Here is an 18,134-nt window from a genome sequence, read left to right on the forward strand (position 1 = left end):
GCTTCAGATGCAGTCATATTCTAAAAAGTAATATAAGTGTGAAAATATTTTCTGCTTTCCTTGGCTTTAGGCATAGTTGCTTATTTATAAGATGAAATTGTGAGTTTCCTTTTTTGTTTGTACTGTGTCTCCTTAGACAATTCAGGTCAGGATCTGTGCCTGATATTCCCTCTATCTTTATTAAATGTAGTTGTATTTTATTTCTAAGGAATTGTCCAATAAAATGCCTCCTAAAACCAAGAAAGAGCATTTGTTTCTACAAGGCAAAAGCAAGTTACTTTCCCCTCCTGAAATTCTCTCTTACTTAGGGATTAAATCTTCTTAGATTTAAAGGAGGGGGAAAAAAAAAGTATTAGGAAGTAGACAGAAATAACTCCTGTAAGACATTGTGCTACCAACCAGAGCACTGCTAAGGATTACTTATCTCATTTGTAGTAATACTCCTTGAACTATCGCCTGAAGCTTTATTTTTGGTGCTATCATTTTGTTATCTTTCCCCACTTTCTTTGCCTACGGGACAGATGATCCTGCCAGCAGGATACATATCCTCAAGTGTGCAGCATGTCATTGAAACCATTTGAAAACATGCAGATTTTACAAACACAATAATATGCTCTTCTGTGAGAATCAAACATACCTCATTCATTAGGAGTGTGTATTTGTGTGTATGGGTGAAATAGAATCTTATGTTACTGCATTTTTGGGGGAACAAAGAAGTGAGTCTAGAACAATGATTTCTGACTTGACTTAGTCATTGCCTTTGGCTTTTAATGTTATTAAAGATTTAAGGTAAAGGTTTACCTGATAAAATAAATGTCTTACAAGCACAGACTTTTGTTTACAAACACAGTTGTGCTGAAATTGGCCTGGTGGTCAATAAACTCATGTTAACTGGTTTTAGAGAGGGCATAAAATTGCCTCTCCTAAAATCATTTACATGTGGAAGTTGTTTGGTTCAAGCCTCTGCTCAGAATATGGACAGTTTTACAGTTCATTGAACTTTGAAGTCAATCATATTGCTCAGTAAATCTGATTCATGCTTCCTTATTCACAGATATTATTAAATGATTACAAAGTACAGAATTGTTGTGTATTTTTTAAATAAACATTATTTGGAATATATGTTAGAGTATAACAAGAGCATTGGATATTGACTTTTAGACTTAATTTTCATTTATTCCATGTGAAAAGAAATGTAAACCAATATAGCATGACAAGCTAGTTAAAAATTCCTCATTGCTTCTCCTCACCCAATTTTCCAGCAACTGAGGACTTGAAGTTTTGGATTTTTTTGCTTGTACTGATTCCAGGAATTCCTAGTTCAACAGGAAGAGACAGATTGGAGGGCACACTGTTTTCTGGGAATGTTTTTGAATTGATCATAAAAACTAATAGTTTTAAAAGAAAACATGTCTATTGGACTGCTTTCAAAAATATTTTTTTCACTGTTGTAATAATTCAATTTCTTGCATAAGTGTATTTGTTTTAAACAGCAAAATGTTACCAAATGTACTTTTTATGACTACCTAGCTGTTTGTTTGTAGGTGTTTTAGCCTGTCATGCACAGTGCATTAAGATAGATAATCCTGATGATTCTGGTTCAAAGGTTTTTTTGATACTTGTTCAGTTCAAGTAATATCTCTCAGGTACCATTCTTCTATTTAAAGATTAATTGTTTGGTTTTTTGTTTTCTAAGATAATCTGTCATAGAGGCTATCCAAAAGCCTGGTATACTCAACTTGGTTCCTAAGGATCTGTTGGTCCTGTGATGTCCTTATGTACATACATGTTTTTTCAAATTTGCTAAATAGAAGTGTTTCCTGCCAACACATACTGGGAGTTTACTTACAGTAGGATTTCTCAAAATGTAGGGTGTGGGAGACTGTCAACTTTCTGTCAGCTGCTCTTAGCTTATGTTGGTTTCCTTTCTGGTCTTCTATTGAGGAGAAAATGTGGTTTGGCGTCTTTCCCCCCCCCCCTTTTTTTTTTCTTTGCTTGTCATTGACGAAGGACAGGGCTGGCAGATCAGCCATTGAAGTTTGAGAAGGATTTCTTTAGGGAGACTTCTAAAGATGTGAGCTTTTAGAGATGAGTTGACGTTGTGGAGTGTATTTGCCTAGGGAAAATATGGTGGTGGTTTTTTGTTGTTGTTGTTTTGGTTTTGTAGATTCTAGAGTCTTGAGAGAGCTTTATGGCAAAAAGAGACTATCCCATCACAAGTTGTTTTTAGAGGTTGATGTATTGTAACTACTTGCCTCCATCCCTCCCCACATCAAAGAATTCACAGCAGTATATCAAAACCTAGAAGTAGATGGCTTCTCTTGTGTTCTTATGTATGCTTTTGCTGCTGAATAGAAACCTGCAGCATCAAAAGGTTGTCAGACCTCTTCTCTGTATCACTGAATGGCAGACATGTGGAGGTTGAGATTACACTTATCATCTCATCCCAGACAAACCTGCATAACCTCCTTTCCCTTTATTATCAAAATCATTGCAGCTCAGAATATATTAATCTCAATGTACAGTACAGTTCTAGACTTGATAGAAAAGTCTTTCTTTAAAAATATCTTTGCTGTTCTACGTGAAGGACACAGAACAGTTTTGATATATTGAGGTGCAATGTGGACATTTCTTCTTCCACATATCAATAAAAGAAGGTACATGAATCATTGAAAGCTTTCAAAAACATGTCCCCAATATTGTATAATTACACTGATACAAGTCTTATAGCATTATTTTGGACCTTGCTTGTTCAGCTATAGATAAATGCTGGAGTGTGTGATTTACATTTTAAAGTGGGAAGTAGCTACAGTTTTTGCTAAAATAAAATAATTTGAACCTTCTCTGCTTTGATCAAGAGATGGTCTTTCACACTGTACTTAGTGTACTGGAGCTTGACTTGAGATGTGTTGGGTATACTGTGTTGATCTTACTATGAATTCCATGGTTGTCATTAATACTTTTGTTAGTATTTTATCAGTATTTTAAAAGTAGGAAGTGTTTACTCAGGGTAGTCAGTCATTGTGGATCAACTTCTAGTACCTTACAGGCCACTGACTATATGTTAAAAAAAGTGTTTTATTTGAGTGTTCCTCACCTTTGCTATATCAGAAGTTCTCTCTGTATTATTAATGATATTTTGGTTTAAACTTCACTCCGTCTTCACTGAACTATTTAGGATTGTGAAAACTAAAAGTCTGTCCTTGATTTCCAATGTCCTGCTTGTTCAGGGATTAGTTAAGTATTGGAGTTTCTCTGACCTTAGTTACTGAAGAGTTTAGTTACCAAACTTCATTTTCACAGTTTTGAATACTAAACATTGGCTATTTTGATTTCTCAAGTTTGTGATTTAGTTCTTGTAAAGTAGATGTTCTGGACTTTCTAGATTTTTTTTTTTTTAATAGCAACTGGTGCAAGCTTCTAACTGAGCAGTCACATTTTATATTTTATATTGTGACTAATTTTTTTGAAATGCTACTTATATTTTTTGTATGTGACTATATATGACAAAGGAAATAGCTCTAATATAAAATAATGTGTTTGTATGAATATCTAAAAATAATACTAATAGCAAATGCTGATAGTTTACTTTTTATAAATATTTGATTGGTTACTCTAGAAGTTCTTGAAATAATTCTTTTGATGTTTGTGAAAGTACTAAGTTGTGAAATATTTATTGTACTTCATATTGTTCAGTTGTAAATCCTTAAATGTGTTTTTGAGAGTAAAAGTAAATATTAAAAAGCTCACTGCATCAAAGGAATTGTCAAGTAATATTTAATCTTCATGGAATTCACATTCTTCAAGCACAGTGAAAACAAAAAGGATTCTAAAATCTTGTGGTTATTGGTGTCAAAGCTTTTTATGCTTCATGAGTAGATTTACTCATACTCCTGACGTGAACACTCAAAGGTAGCGAATGTCCTTCATGCCATTTCATAAGTTTAAAACTCTTGTCTTTCATCAGTGTAGATTTTATCTGAAGTCAGATTTATGATCCTGATGCCTGCTAGTTTTGGAAAATTCTTCACTATTATGCATGAGGAGTGAATGTGGCATTTCATTAGTAACACTGTGTGACCGTAGGTAAAATTGTAAAATTTTTGTTTGTGCACTCTTACCTGAATCAGCACATGACTTTTTCCCCTTCAAATACTTGAATATATAGCATTGCTTTGCAGTACTGGAAGAAATAATAGCTTAAAATGTTTTATTCCTTTAATGTTGCAGAACTGTACTGGAGTACTATTGTATAATTATTGAAGAATTTGAAGTATGTTGAGAGTTTTTCCAATATCTCCAAATATTTCATCAACTTTCTGACCATCTGTAATTATGGTCCTTCCTTGTATCAAAGTGTGTCTATCTGTGTGTTCACCAAGCTGAATTTGCATAATGTGAGATCTGGTCCTGATGTGCAGTAAAAAACATGGAGATGAAGGAAAATTCTGGGGAGCTTCTAGTGCTATAGAACTTATTATTCCAAGCAGCCAAGTTATTTTTGAACTATAAATTCAAGATTTCTTCAAGATAAATTATAGGGATGCTGGGGTTATGTTTTTTTAAATAGCACTCAAAACCAGTTGCCTATAGAAAAGAGAGATAATTTGCAGGTTACATTGCAGGGAGTATGGCAAAATATAATTACTCATATTAGAAATTTAGCTATTAATATTGTCATTTTGACTAATGCCAGGACTTCCAGGCTGTTGATAAATTTACCAGTATTGCAGGGAAAGCTTGTCACTTTTACTGTACCTTTTTTACTTCTTTGGGTAGTTCTGTAGATCAATAAGAGTCTGACCTTAGTCACAGGGAGTAAGTGCAGGACTGAACTACATGAACAAAACCTTAATTTGAAAAATTGTCTAAACATGACACCTGCTAATTTTGCTGAGGAATTAGGTTTCTCCTTATAGGTGTGGAAAACTAACAGATATTAATGGTGTGAGTTGTACAGCTTTCGGGAACACGCGTGGTAGTTTTTCTCATGTTTTTCCTTGGGTTAATTCCTTCTGATAAGATTGCAGCCTGATCTCCAGTATGTGTGGTGGCATAGGTACAGACATACAGTGGAAGGCTAATTTTTTTAAGTAGTCTTTGTGTAACACAAAACCCCAAAAAAGTGTTACATAGTTAGTCACTGCTCATTAAGAAATTGTAGTTCAGTATCAGGTAAGTATAAATAGTTAAATATGTATAGACATAGAGCTATAAATGAGTTTACAATAAATATTTTGGTGACTCTCCACTACAAATATGTAACATAAGATCTGGATTAATATGGACGGAACAGTTTATGTAACAATGTTTGGACGCTCTTTGGTCATTGACTCAGTGATCTGCAAGACCAGCATTTCACAAATTGTTAGATTTGTTGTATTATATGATTATACTGCCGAGTTGTACCACCTTCTGTCTGCTGGAATCATAGCTTCACTAGCTCTGTATTCACTTAGGAATGAAAATCCTTTTGAAGTCTAACAAGAACTGACGGTCAGGACAGCGAGTAGTTGTTACTACTTGCAGTGAACTCGTGTTACAGATTTCAGTGTGATGACGAGGGTTAACAATGAAGGGAAGTGTTTTCTTTTCAGCAACACTGCATTATATTTCTCTAGTGAAAGTAGGAACAGAGGTCTGCTCAGCTGTGTGTTGGTAGACTGTGTGTTGCAGAGTGCAATAGTTAACTACTCATTTTTTTTCAGCCATAACTTACTTTAACAATTTAGAAACTGGCAAACATGTAGATGAGGCATTTTGACAGCCCTTGTACTAACTATAAAGAAGCATATGGAAACCCATATCTTTTAATTGCCTTTGTGGAATCCAGGCTGGAAATTTGATTCTTCACTTTTTGTTTACTAAAGTCCTTGTAGGTGTTGTCAGTGTGACCAGTTCTGATCATGTTTACTTGAAGCCTGATGGTAGAGCAATTTACTGTTCTAAATTTAAGGCATATTTTTAGAATATACTCCCTTTTGAATAACCTGAAGAACACCATATAAGAACCAATAACCCTATAAGAACACCACTTAGGAATTACCTTAGTTGCATCTGATCTTGTCAGTCTTGTCAGCGCCTGTTGTCTCCATATGCATTAATTTATTCTTTTGAAAAGATTCACAGTAGGTATTTTTTTTTCTTAATAGTTTAGTATCTTCATTAGAAAGAAAACAAATAGTATGGTGTATCTGTTTTTATTACTTTTTCTGAATGAATGAAAACAACCTGCAGCTTACCTCCCTCCATCCTCGTGTTTCTTTAGAATCTGTAAAAACAATATCTTTTTAAAATTTCAATTAATTTTAACCTGAAAATTTTAATCTCTTTAGATTACTTGTATTTGCAGTAATTCATTAATAAACAAACATTTTCTGGCAACTAAGAGAGTAAAACAATCCCTGCAGATTCTGAAGTATCTGTACAACTTTCTCTTTAGAAGTATCTTTACAGATACTCTGAGTTTGACTGGCACTGCATGCAGATCTTAATGGCATTTAGTTGGCTTGCTAGAAATAAAATTACTCTTGTTGTTTATCGGCTTTTGTTAGCGCCTAAGGAAGCTGTAAATTTTTTCCACAAACCTTAAAAAATTTCAGCTGTTGGTCTGGAGCTGCTTAGATATAAAGTTGATTTTTAATTAATTGAAGTGCTAAGGCTGTCAAATATCATGTGTCTTATATGACACTTTCCCTTACAGTTTCTCTTATCGCTTCCATTTGCAGTATAGTTTGTTTCTCATTTGCCTTTGTAATTGCAAGTGAGACACTCTTGAAGGGATTTCCATGTAGTGGAGGTTCTTCACTGGGTCTGGGAAGACATACAAGGAGGAAAACTGTGTCCCTTTCTCACTGGCAGCAAGGAGCAAAATGTGTCAGAACCAGTACAGTGAGAGGAAGGAAAAGGAATGAAGCAAAAGCATTTTTCCAGCTCTCCAGAAATTCACATATTTCACAGATGAACCTTTTTGCTGTAATTCCAGTGATTCCTTGAAATTGGCTGAAGATTGTGTATGTGAGTGGAATAGGAGACTTTAATTTGTCTCACTTTTATTACTGCTTTTCATTGAAATAAACAGGGAAACTGAACAAGACTTTCACCTGAAGAGAATGCACAAGTATCACAAATAGCTTTTTGGACCAGTATGTCAGCAATATCTGGAATTTAAATTGACCACTTAGAAAAGATCATAATCCCACTCAAATAACTGGGGTTAGTTTTTAGGTATGTGAAACAAAGAATTACTGTAACTTTTTAAGAGGAACACAGATGACTGGCCTTGTCATTCAGGAAATCAAATGATTCAACCATTCAAAGTATAGAGTACGTGAAATACAGTTAAAGATGACATTCCAAACTGGAAATCAGGAAAGAGAGTTTAACTGTCTACAAAGTACTATACTGCAATGTCCTGTGCCAGCTCATGTGACATGACTGGAACATTGCTGTGTTAGGATGGCTTCAGAAACCTTTTATTCTAAGTACGGTGCTCAAGGAGGCATAAAGTGGAAGGCAGAGATAAAGTTTATATTAAGTACATATACAGAAATTTTAGGTGTTTTACAGAAACTGGAATATTTGCTGTTGTGACAGAATGCTTGTTCTGAGAGTTGTGAATTACACTACTTTACATCTTTTCATTGTCATATTTCTGTGTTTCCTCTTCACAAATTCAAGCAATTTCACATAATGTTATTGCAACCTACTGCTGTGAATCCATTTCCCCTTCTGCCTGCATGCACAGACCCTTACAGGAGGTGGAAAGAAAGATCAGAAAACCAGGATCCACCAAATAGGCTCAGTTGGAAAATCTATTTGTGGGCCTAGCACCATTTTCTGTAGTTGAAATATGCCCACTTTTGCTTCTAATCACATGCTTTTCCTGAGAGTCATAAATTAAATACCCTATTTGTAGTCAAAGACTGTTTATCTACTCTTTCTTAACCCTCTGCATATACTTACGTACAACATTGTGTCATATACAGGCAATTGATTTGGAAGAGTTTTGATTTCAAATGTTATTTGTAATGAAAGTCATCATCCAAGGATTTAATTCATTTACTGAAAAGAAATGCAGTAGTAAATATTCTGTGACAACAGATCCTACTGTGGGTGACATATTTCATAGGAAATGTGTTAATTAGTTGTAGGAGTTTCTGGGAGAGAGTTGTTCTGGGTTTTTTTGTGGTTGCTTCTGAAGTGTTGCATTTTGGTATTCCATTAAAGTATAGCTGCAATGGCATATGTCCATATGACTTATAGGTGCCTGAAGTAATTTGTTTACAGAGCATCATATTGAGGTAGCCCTTTTTCTAATTATAAAACCTGATAGGGAATTTGTCTGATGATTATGGGAATTATTTTTTGTGCCATTCTATATTAATATGAATTTCATATATTCATATGAAATATAAGAACAATTTTAACAGCTTTTAAAGTTTTACCTACACTTTGTTCTGAGCTTGGCCAATTCATATGGAGGGCTGATGTAATGCTTTGAACAAAGTGTAACTCTTAAGTGCTCCCTGTATAGGTCTGAGTTTTCCTAACATTTTAAATCTTACTGAGATCCTTTAAGTGGATGAGAATTTTACTCTTTACCTTCACAAATATATGTGAATTACATGTAAATTAATGAGATTTTTTTTTTCAAAGTGGATTATTTAAATTCTTAATCTATCTTACTAGCAATTATAGAAAACAGATTTTTTAAAAATTGTCATTTCTTTAGAGGGATTCTACTTTTTGTGATTTAATAGGTCAGATTTATCTTTGAAAGGACTTTGGATTTGATGGAATTTTTAAAGGTTAGGTAAAAATTTGCACACACTGCCATTGTTTGCACAGGGAGAAGGCTGCAAATTGACCTGCAAAATGGGATCAAGTGTAAAAGAAGAGGCACTCAGTATGTTTGACAAGTGAAGACAGAGATGAGACTATATGATCTCATGGTTTGGTAAATAGTGTATGATAAGGATGACGGTTTCCTTACAATATTATAAAGTAAAAACAGTTAATTTCTTTTAATTACAGCTTTCTGAAACATTGAAGATTTTACTCTTCACTGAATAAAATATTAAAAATTTAAGGGCATTTAGTGCAGAGCTGTTGCAACATATCCCAATAGATACCAGCAAAACATTTTACCTGTGAAGGTTTTTTTCCCACCGCACCATTAGTTCTTCCTGCAGCTTCTAAGTGATAATGGCTTATCTCTGTCATCCTAAAACTTTGAAGTGATTGTTTTAACAATGGTGCTAATTGCTTAACTGACATCAAATAGCATTTCAAGCCTCCCTCTATGGGTGTAAAGAATTTGTGTGAAAGAACTGGAGTTACAGCCTTGGTGAACACAGCAATCGCTGATGATGAGAATTTGTTGCTGTCGAATCTGTGTTTACAATGTACAGTTTTAATGAGAAAGCATTTAGCAAAAAAGTGGAAGAGAATATTGTTCAATGAAGTGTATTTACAGCCTAGACAGAGCAGATTGTAGCTTGGTTTTCAGCTGTATTTAATGCATGCTAACTTAACTGAGTAATGTTTGTGTTGACATTATTTGGAGAGAAAATATAATTTTGAACCAAAGATTGTTGCTGCTAATTATGCCCAAATTATTAGTTCAAGTGGAGAGTCAGAAAAATAAATTGTTTCCCTTGATTTCAAACTGTAAGTCAGATCTGATTACTATAAAATACCTGGAAAGGCTTTGAATCTTTCAAAGTCAGTTACTTTTCCAGCAGCTACCATTAGTACCTTCCTATCATCTTTTTACTGTCGCCCACTGAATACCTAAAATTTGAATACCTGTTTAAATTTAGATAAAAATTAGCAGAGTAGCATGAAGGTGAATCTCAAGCTAGTTTGTTTGATTTTTTTTTAAATCGGAAAAAAAAGATGCATTCATATTTTAACTCTTAAGGTACAATCCTTACTGTCTCTTATTTAGTGTTACATAAAGATGCCTTAGTCTTTTGCTGATCTTTGCTTTCAGTATTGCTGACCCTGCTTGAAAGAGTAAAAGCTAAGTAACATTTCTTCATTGATGTGCCAATGAAATTAGGTCTCGGTACATTGAACTTTACAATATAAATAGAAACAGATAATGCTAAAGTTTATTTATGGTTTCTTGGACATATCCTTAATGGGCTAAAGTAATAGAACTTAAAAAAAGAAGTGAATATAGTTCATTGTTCTGACAGCAGTATCAGATTGCTTTTTTCAGTTGCTCTGTGTCATTCTGTGAGTCATCTCTCATGTACAGTACCTGAGCATTAAAAGAATCATTGGATCAGCATGGTTGTCTTTGTAGCTTGGCATTACCAAACATTCAGTTGGTGTGCTTTGATTTCTCTAAGTGGCCTGTGTCCTGACTTAGTGCTGCTTTTCTAAAAGCATCTTTTTCTTCACACAAGTGAGTTTCCTGGTGGTCATAGTGCATAATGCATGCTACTTTATGCACTGAGCTTGTACCTCACTGGAAAACAGAGCCTTACTCTTTCCTGCTAAATTTTTACACTTGAATTGTGAGTGATTTGGAGGCTTGAAGTTCTTGACTTAGGTTGGTAAAGTGCATTTATTTTGTACCTTCCATTAACATATTGAAAAGTAAAAAATTTTTGTGCTAGCAGATAGTTAAAATTAAATTAGATTTGGTTTTGTACATTTGTGGTGAATTTATCAATTTGTGATAAAACCAGATCCAATTAAACTAATAGAAGAGATTGTCTTGGTTTTATATCTATGCTTAAAGTAAATTTTGTAGAGCCTTTTTCTAGGGATATAAATTCCAGGGTGCAACATTAAATTGATTTACTTAGTGTTGACACAGTACTCCAGGGCCATCAGACCTGTAAAAACTCGTGGTGATGCTAGGAAAATGCTGTTTAGAGCTCTGTCTTCTGTACTACGCAGCTTCATGGGTAATTTCAGAGGCCCATTTTGACTGAGTTGTGATAAAGATTCAATTTATACAGTGAAATTTTAAAAAAATACTTTTCTGGACTAACAACCTTGTCAAGCTGTCTTGGACTGGTTCGTAATAAATACAAGAGATAAATTGTCACACTGGGCCTGTGTAGAGGGAAGGAGAAGCTGAGGACTTTCTTCTTGATGTTCAAAGTTTCATGTGTGGAATTCCCATTAGCCCTTTACATAGTCATCTCTGAACTGAGGCACTTATCAGGAGTAGTCTTTGTGTTGCTTTTATGTCTGTAATGTCTATCCTTATGAAAAATTTAAACATGTTGTACAGTTTAATGTCTTATACAGGAATATCTCACGTTCCCTTGCATTTCTAGGAGTATTACTTGGCAAGAGTGTTAATAGAGAATTTGTGTGTGTTTTACATTCAGTGCACTGACAAGATGAAAAAATATTGTATATAAAATGGTAAAAGAGAGCATTTTTTTTTCATTTCGTAGAAGTAATGTGGAATATAGAAACATTTTCATTGTTTTACTTCCTTCCAAATTATTTTGGTTTGCTCAAAGAATCCTACCTGGTCTTCAGAAGTGGTGCTTTACTTTGGATTATGAGAATTCTAATCAGTGATATGGAAAGAGCTGTCTAGCTGGAAAACACAGTGTTGATTTTTAAACTAACCCACATCCTGATTTCAAGTCATGCTACACCTAGCACGTGAGGAATGTTGTATGTGCACTCCCACTGAGTCAGGGACAGTTAGAATTTAGCATAAGCTCTAACTAAGGCATTGGCATGTCTTATGAATGTCGTCACCCTTACTTCCTTTATGAGCAGCTTGTCTTCCTATAATATGTTAAGTGACTCTTTCAAATTCTTGAAAATTGAATAATATGTTAAAATGACCAAGGAAAACTTTGGATTTACTTTTTGGTTTTAGTTTTATGCCTAGTCTTGTAATTTTACCCTTTAGTATCTTCTGAACATAATGCCTTCATTTTTGTCATGTGCAAGAAATAGTAATAATTTAGGGTCCTTTGTATCTACTTCTGGTATAAATGTCTGGGATAGCAGAAGTTGCTTTTCTTTAAGCTGCTTACTTCACTTTACATTTTACTTGATGACTACTCAGCTATTCTTTGGTTAATAGTCTGAGTCCAATAGGTTTTCTCTTTATGTTCCTTCCCCCCCCCACAAGAAAGTCATGTGCATCACATAGATAATTGTTTTTTAGCTTAACTGCTCCAGATTTGCAGAGTATTGCAGGATTTCATGTGTATATTTTAACAATAAATTATGTTGGAAGTTTGATCTTCGCCTGTGTTACACTTAAGGCAGTGGAAAAATCATATAGCAATGAATTAATGAAGGAAATGTTAGGATGAATGTTTAAGTTTGAGAACTAAATTTTATTTTAGACTTATTAGTTAAGTGTGTACTAGTAAAGTAAATGGACCCGTTACTGTTGACAGCAAGACTAGCTAGAAAAGAGGGTACCACGTCTATATGATTAAACTCTTATTGTCAAGAACTGCTGACCTACATCCAGCTGCTTTGGGGAATGATGCTTTGGCTGCATTAACTACCAAACTCATGCTCTGTGTCTGAGGTTAGTTTGCTTGGTAGCAGTCTGACAGTTTACCCATAGAGACAGACAACCAAGCACCAGTGCCCAGGAGCACTTTCAGGACATATTTAACATAATAAATAAATGTAGCTGTTGAAGATGCAGAAAAGAATCTTGCCTCTAACGTGCTTAACAGAAGTATATGTAAATGCATCGTTACAACACAAATCAGAGGGTTTGAGTTTAATATTATGACTATTTAAATATTTAAATTGACCATATGATGATGTTGAAATTGCTGGTGCCTGGGCTTCTGTAAGTATTAGGAGTATGTTCTGTACTATGCCACAGCACTAGTGGTTGTGTAAGTGTTAATGATCAAGCACATGATTAGTTAATTCAGTGTGTGTCTCATCTTACTGCAGAAATACTGAATGAACTGACACAATAACTTTTTCCCCCAATAGTGTGCTGGAGAAGAGAATTGGGTGGACAGTCGGACTATTTATGTTGGGCATCGTGAACCACCTCCAGGCACTGAAGCCTACATTCCACAGAGATTTCCAGATAACCGAATAGTCTCATCAAAGGTAGTAATATTTTCTTTCATTCACATGCATAAATGAGCTGAAGTTATTCTGTATGTGTTCATTTATCTCTTTCAAGATTTTCTTCCTATACTTCCTGCATATTTTTTCTTTCCACTGACCAGCAGAGGTAGAATGAAGGTATCTTGTTCCTTCTACAGAAACTAATAGCCAAATTGCCTCCAATATGAATAAAAATAAAATGACTTCTCCATTGTTTACTGTAGTATATAATATAGTACAGTTTTGAGTAATGTGCTTTTCCACAAAGGAAAAGTAAGAAAGAAAGTAAGAAAGCACTTTTCATTTGGGGCAATCTTGGAGTAAAGACTCCAAGTAAAGACTGCATCGTTTGTAATCCTAAACAATACCTCAGAGTACTAGAAATAGCTTCATTTGTGGAGCACTAAAATTCATCGTACTATCTCCAGCATAAGTGTCATTCCCTTCAAAAGCTCATATTGACAAAACCCCATAGAAATAATAATTTTGGTTATACACATGCAAGTGTGAATTATTCTTAAAGTCTTGGTATTGTGATACATTTGTGCCCTTTAGAAACCTTCGAGTTGTTCCCCACTTCAACTAGTAAGCTTTAACTTCCATAAGTTTCAGCAGCTTTCTGTGAAAGTTGGGATATTGTTACTTTCCAGCTGGCTTGGTTTAGCCAAAAGTTTGTGTTGCAGTGGCATGGAAAAATGGACATTTGCAGCTGACAACTCAAGAAGTCCAAGTTATTAGTGTGTTTGGTTTTTAATCTTTGTGAGCACACACCTCCAGCCAATTATGAAATAATGAATTCAAAAGAATAACTGCTTTACTGAGAGAATTTCTTTTTGAACAGTGTGTCAAATCCACAGACACTTTAAGAACCTTAGTAGCATTGTGATCTCAAGGAACTGAGTGCTTACTCTTGTGGATCCAAACACTTGCCATGAATTAACATAATGGCAAAGCTGTAATGAAACCCACACTTTTCACAAACGGTGTCATGTGAGATTTTGCATTTTAGTACCTTCTTTCACTGCTGTTTTTAGTACCTTCTCTCCGTACTACATTCAAAAACAGTATAATGACAAGCAGCATAGTATCTAAGCATCTTTAGATTGTTCAAAAGGTAATGCAGTGAATAATCCAGATGAAGTACAGTCAAACTGATACTGTAGTAAATCCTGTGCTCTACAAGTTGATTTGTATTGGCTTTTGAATTATGGAAGAGTAAACGCATTTTATGCAAATTTTGGTACTCCTGTGACAATCTTCTTGTTTTTCGTCTCATACATTTCATCTGGGATTTATATGAATAAAGTCATTGAAGTTATGGCTGATACTTTTTGAAATAAAACCATCCTGCTCAACTCTACAAGGTGTTTTGACACTTTTTTGTGAATATTAAATTAGTGGAAGTTTCAAGTTACTGTTACAGAGTGAGATTTTTAAGTATGACTTAGACCTGGATTGAGTTGAGGAATCCCTGGCAGCAATTAGTAAATATGTATGACTTCAACAAGTTCAGAAAGGAGACTTCACTGTCTTTTTATTTGGATATAAAGTATATTTAGTTGAATGTTTTTAATGTGAAACTCTAGTTGTGAGCTGTGTCTGTAAATATTTTTTTCATAAACAACAGGTATTAGTGAAAATATATACATTTTATATATATACACAATGTTTATCAGTTTTTCTGTTTATTGATTAAATTTCTCTCACTTAAAAAATAAAATATAGGTTGTTTTTGTGAAAGTAAATACAGTGGTAATATTTCAGGAGGGGGCAGAGTTCACATAAATGTTTTATAATATTGAACAGTTCTTTAGACTGCTGAAAGCTGTTTTATTGACAGTTTCCTGTATATGAGAAGTTTCTGTGCTGTCCCTTTCAAGAAAACTCTTATTTATATGCTCCATGCCAAACAGCCTGAATAAAGAGCACCATTGTGATTTGACTTGCATTTATTCTGGTTCTGTAAGCTAACTAAGCTTAACTTTTCACCCTGTCCTTGTCCCTTACTTGCTTTGGGGGCATCTATTACAATGTAGGAAACACAGACATAAGCATCCTCAAAAATTATCACATATACCACAAAAAGGTGGCAAATCCATAATTGTCAGGATAGAATAAAGATACATGCAAGCAAACTGTGTAATGTTACTTGAGCCGTGAAGGATACTTACTTCATCTTTCATCGGCGAGACAGACTTTCAGCTGTGCTTTTATAGGTCTTAAGTGCTTATGTAAGAAGGTATATGATTGCTCTTCAAGGATGAGGAACTCTGGACTTTCCAGTACATATTTTACCAATTTAAGACACATTGAATTTCTAAAAAGGGTAGCTTAAAACCATGAGGAAACCTCATCAATTAGTCTGTCTGTGTGCTGCTGTACTAACAAATGTCATGTCATAATGCCCTGAAAAAGACAGCAGCTGGCAATAATATGAACCTTAAACTTGCCTAGTCTTGCCAAAGGTATACTTGACTGTGCTTCAGCAGAGGCTTCCTGGTGTCAGCAAGATAGTTATTTTATTTGAGTACAGAGTGATAGTTCTTGTATATTGCAAAGTCACAGTGGAACGTGATTAATACTCTGTCTACTTAATGACACATTCCTGGTCATGAAAATTTATAGAGACAGACCTGGGCAAGACATAAGTGTTCTATTTGTTTGATGTGTTAGTTCAATTATGATTTTAAGAGTGTATTGCAGAAGGGCTGTGTTGAAACAATAGAGGCAAAAAACTTCTGTCTTTTGGATTGTGCAAGCGGTTTATGTTCTACAGATAGTGACCTTTGTAATGTGGATCCTTACGTTGATCTGACTTCTAGCTACTTCAGCTGCCTAGGGTGTTAGCCTTTAAAGTGGTTGTTATGTGCCCTTGATTGAATTTATCACATGACAGTGATGCAGCATGGCAAAATGTCAGCTGGTAGAAAAACCTGATGTTTCAAATGAGAAGAAAGAAAGCAATTGAATTGGCAGGGATGTGACTTGCTTTTATTCTTTAACAAATTATACACATTTTGAAATTTACTTTTTAGTAGAACTACTAGGTCAAAAGGAAACCAAGTTAAACTATGTACCAGTTAGCAAAACTGGGTAGGAAACAACCTTGATCCTTCTTCTGACACAGGATAACAGAAGGGTCTTATTTTTTTTAAAGACTGATAAATCATGAAATATCTTTTTAATACAAAACTTCCTTAAGGTCTAAGCTTTTTGTGCTGGGAGTACCCCAGTCAGTATGCGAAACAGAGTGTCTCTACATGTGTAGTAGTACAGAGATGTGCCTGATGAGCTAAGAATTGCCAAAGATCCTTCTGTCACAGTACATTGTCACCAGCAGTAGATCCTTAGGGGAGTACATATAGAAGAAGTACTACAAGAAGTACATAGAGTGATACTTCCTCAGAATACTCTCTGGGTGTTGGTGCTCAGTGACTTAGCCATTTGTGAGCCAAAAGGTATGATTTTGTTTTTAATAGTCTTTAATTCAATACCTTTTAAGCCCATGTAAATTCTCAGAATGCATGGTTCAGGCACAGTTAAACTGTAGAAATGTTTGCCAAAAGAAACTATGAACCTTCATTTTATAACTTTGTGTTAATTTGAGTTCATATTCAAAGTCTTTGAATCTGAAAATTACTGTTATCCCTTGTTTGATTCCATTGATTTTTCCACTATATTCCTTTCCAGGCAGAATAACCTTAACCTGTTCAATAATTTTGTATGGAAGCTAGTTCCTACCTTTGCTCAGACTTGGTCTTACCTTTTCTCACACCAGCTGTAGAGTTTCTGAGGCATGTGCAGATCATTCAATACACAACAAACTATGGATTAATATAGTGACATGATGATGTTTTTAGTTTGTTTTTATTTTGTTAATATTTTTCACCATCTGAATTATCTTTTCCTGAAATTGATCTGATATCTTTATAGAATTGCTATACTTCCAAGATCTCATTTTGTAGGCAAAGTAGGGATTTGCATCTCCTATTCTAGCTGAATCAATGAACTGAAGACTAACTGAATATGTACATTTGTCTCTTGAACAGAGACAAAAATTGTACCAAAAATAAAATCTTCTTTTGAGACAACAATATGGAGTTCAGTAGAAACATGTTTAATTACAGCTGCTTATGGCTTTTGACAGACGACGTAAAGAATGAAGCACAAGAAAGAACCAAAAATTTCAGAAATGCCTGGATAGGAATAACCTGTTGAATAGGAGGTCAGAGACTTCCCTGTGTGTCAGAGACAGCTGACAAACTTAGAAAACCCAGGAACTTCAGACAGGAGATCTAATTGTTTTTTCCATACTACTCATAGAGAAAGCTGGGCTAGAGAGACGTAGAAAGTCTTTTATTTTTCCTTTCAGTCTGGGAGTAATCAGTACATAGTATTTTGTGGTGGTGGTCCTGTGTAGCTGCAAACTTGTACTGTCGTAGTTTCACAAAGAGAAATTTTTACAGCTACAGAACCCACTTGTGCCTAGGTCACCAACATAACTGGAGGCAGCAGGTCCTAAACTCCCAGAAGATGATATTGAGGAGTATTGGGATATGACTCTTCAATGAAATGCAAGGTTGAATCTACAGTGGATGCAGACCTGTTACTTGAAGAATTTGCCTAAAGAGATGTCACTGAAGTTAAATTATTATTTGAAATCACAAAATGCTCTCTTGTGCTGTAGCTTTATTTCCTGTTCTTCATATAAAGAAGCAATAAGGTGAACTCAGATGGGAAAACAGTAGTATTATTAACTCCTGCTTTGAAGCGCTGTATACTATATTCGTGGACCTGAAGTGATCCAGGTTTTGTTTCACAAATACTGCAGTGTTCTGTTGTCTACCTGTTTCCTTGGGACTTCTCATCAAATACTGATCCACTGATTTCTATGATAGTGACCTAAAACAGTAATTCTGCATTTTGAGTACTATACATTGCAAGAGAAACTTTAGCTACCTTCAGTGCTAATCTGATTAATTGTGAGTCATCTTAATCGCAGTGACTAATAGTTAAATGAAGTTAAATAATTCTGACATGTTTCAGCAGAT

General features: G+C 34.8%; 1 protein-coding gene across 4 annotated transcripts in view; it reads left to right on the forward strand.

Annotated features, from left to right (window-relative positions):
• Window positions 1-18,134, forward strand: part of ATP11A (ATPase phospholipid transporting 11A) — a 112,650-nt gene that overhangs the window by 39,819 nt on the left and 54,697 nt on the right. For all 4 annotated transcript variants that reach the window (XM_027640199.1, XM_027640204.1, XM_027640212.1 and 1 more), the window contains exon 2: window positions 12,961-13,083. In XM_027640199.1, coding sequence (XP_027496000.1) covers window positions 12,961-13,083 — 123 coding nt within the window. The remainder of the gene's footprint in view (window positions 1-12,960; window positions 13,084-18,134) is intronic.

Source organism: Corapipo altera, unplaced genomic scaffold (assembly GCF_003945725.1).
Source record: "Corapipo altera isolate COAL_440 unplaced genomic scaffold, ASM394572v1 0, whole genome shotgun sequence".
Taxonomy (NCBI): Eukaryota; Metazoa; Chordata; class Aves; order Passeriformes; family Pipridae; genus Corapipo; species Corapipo altera.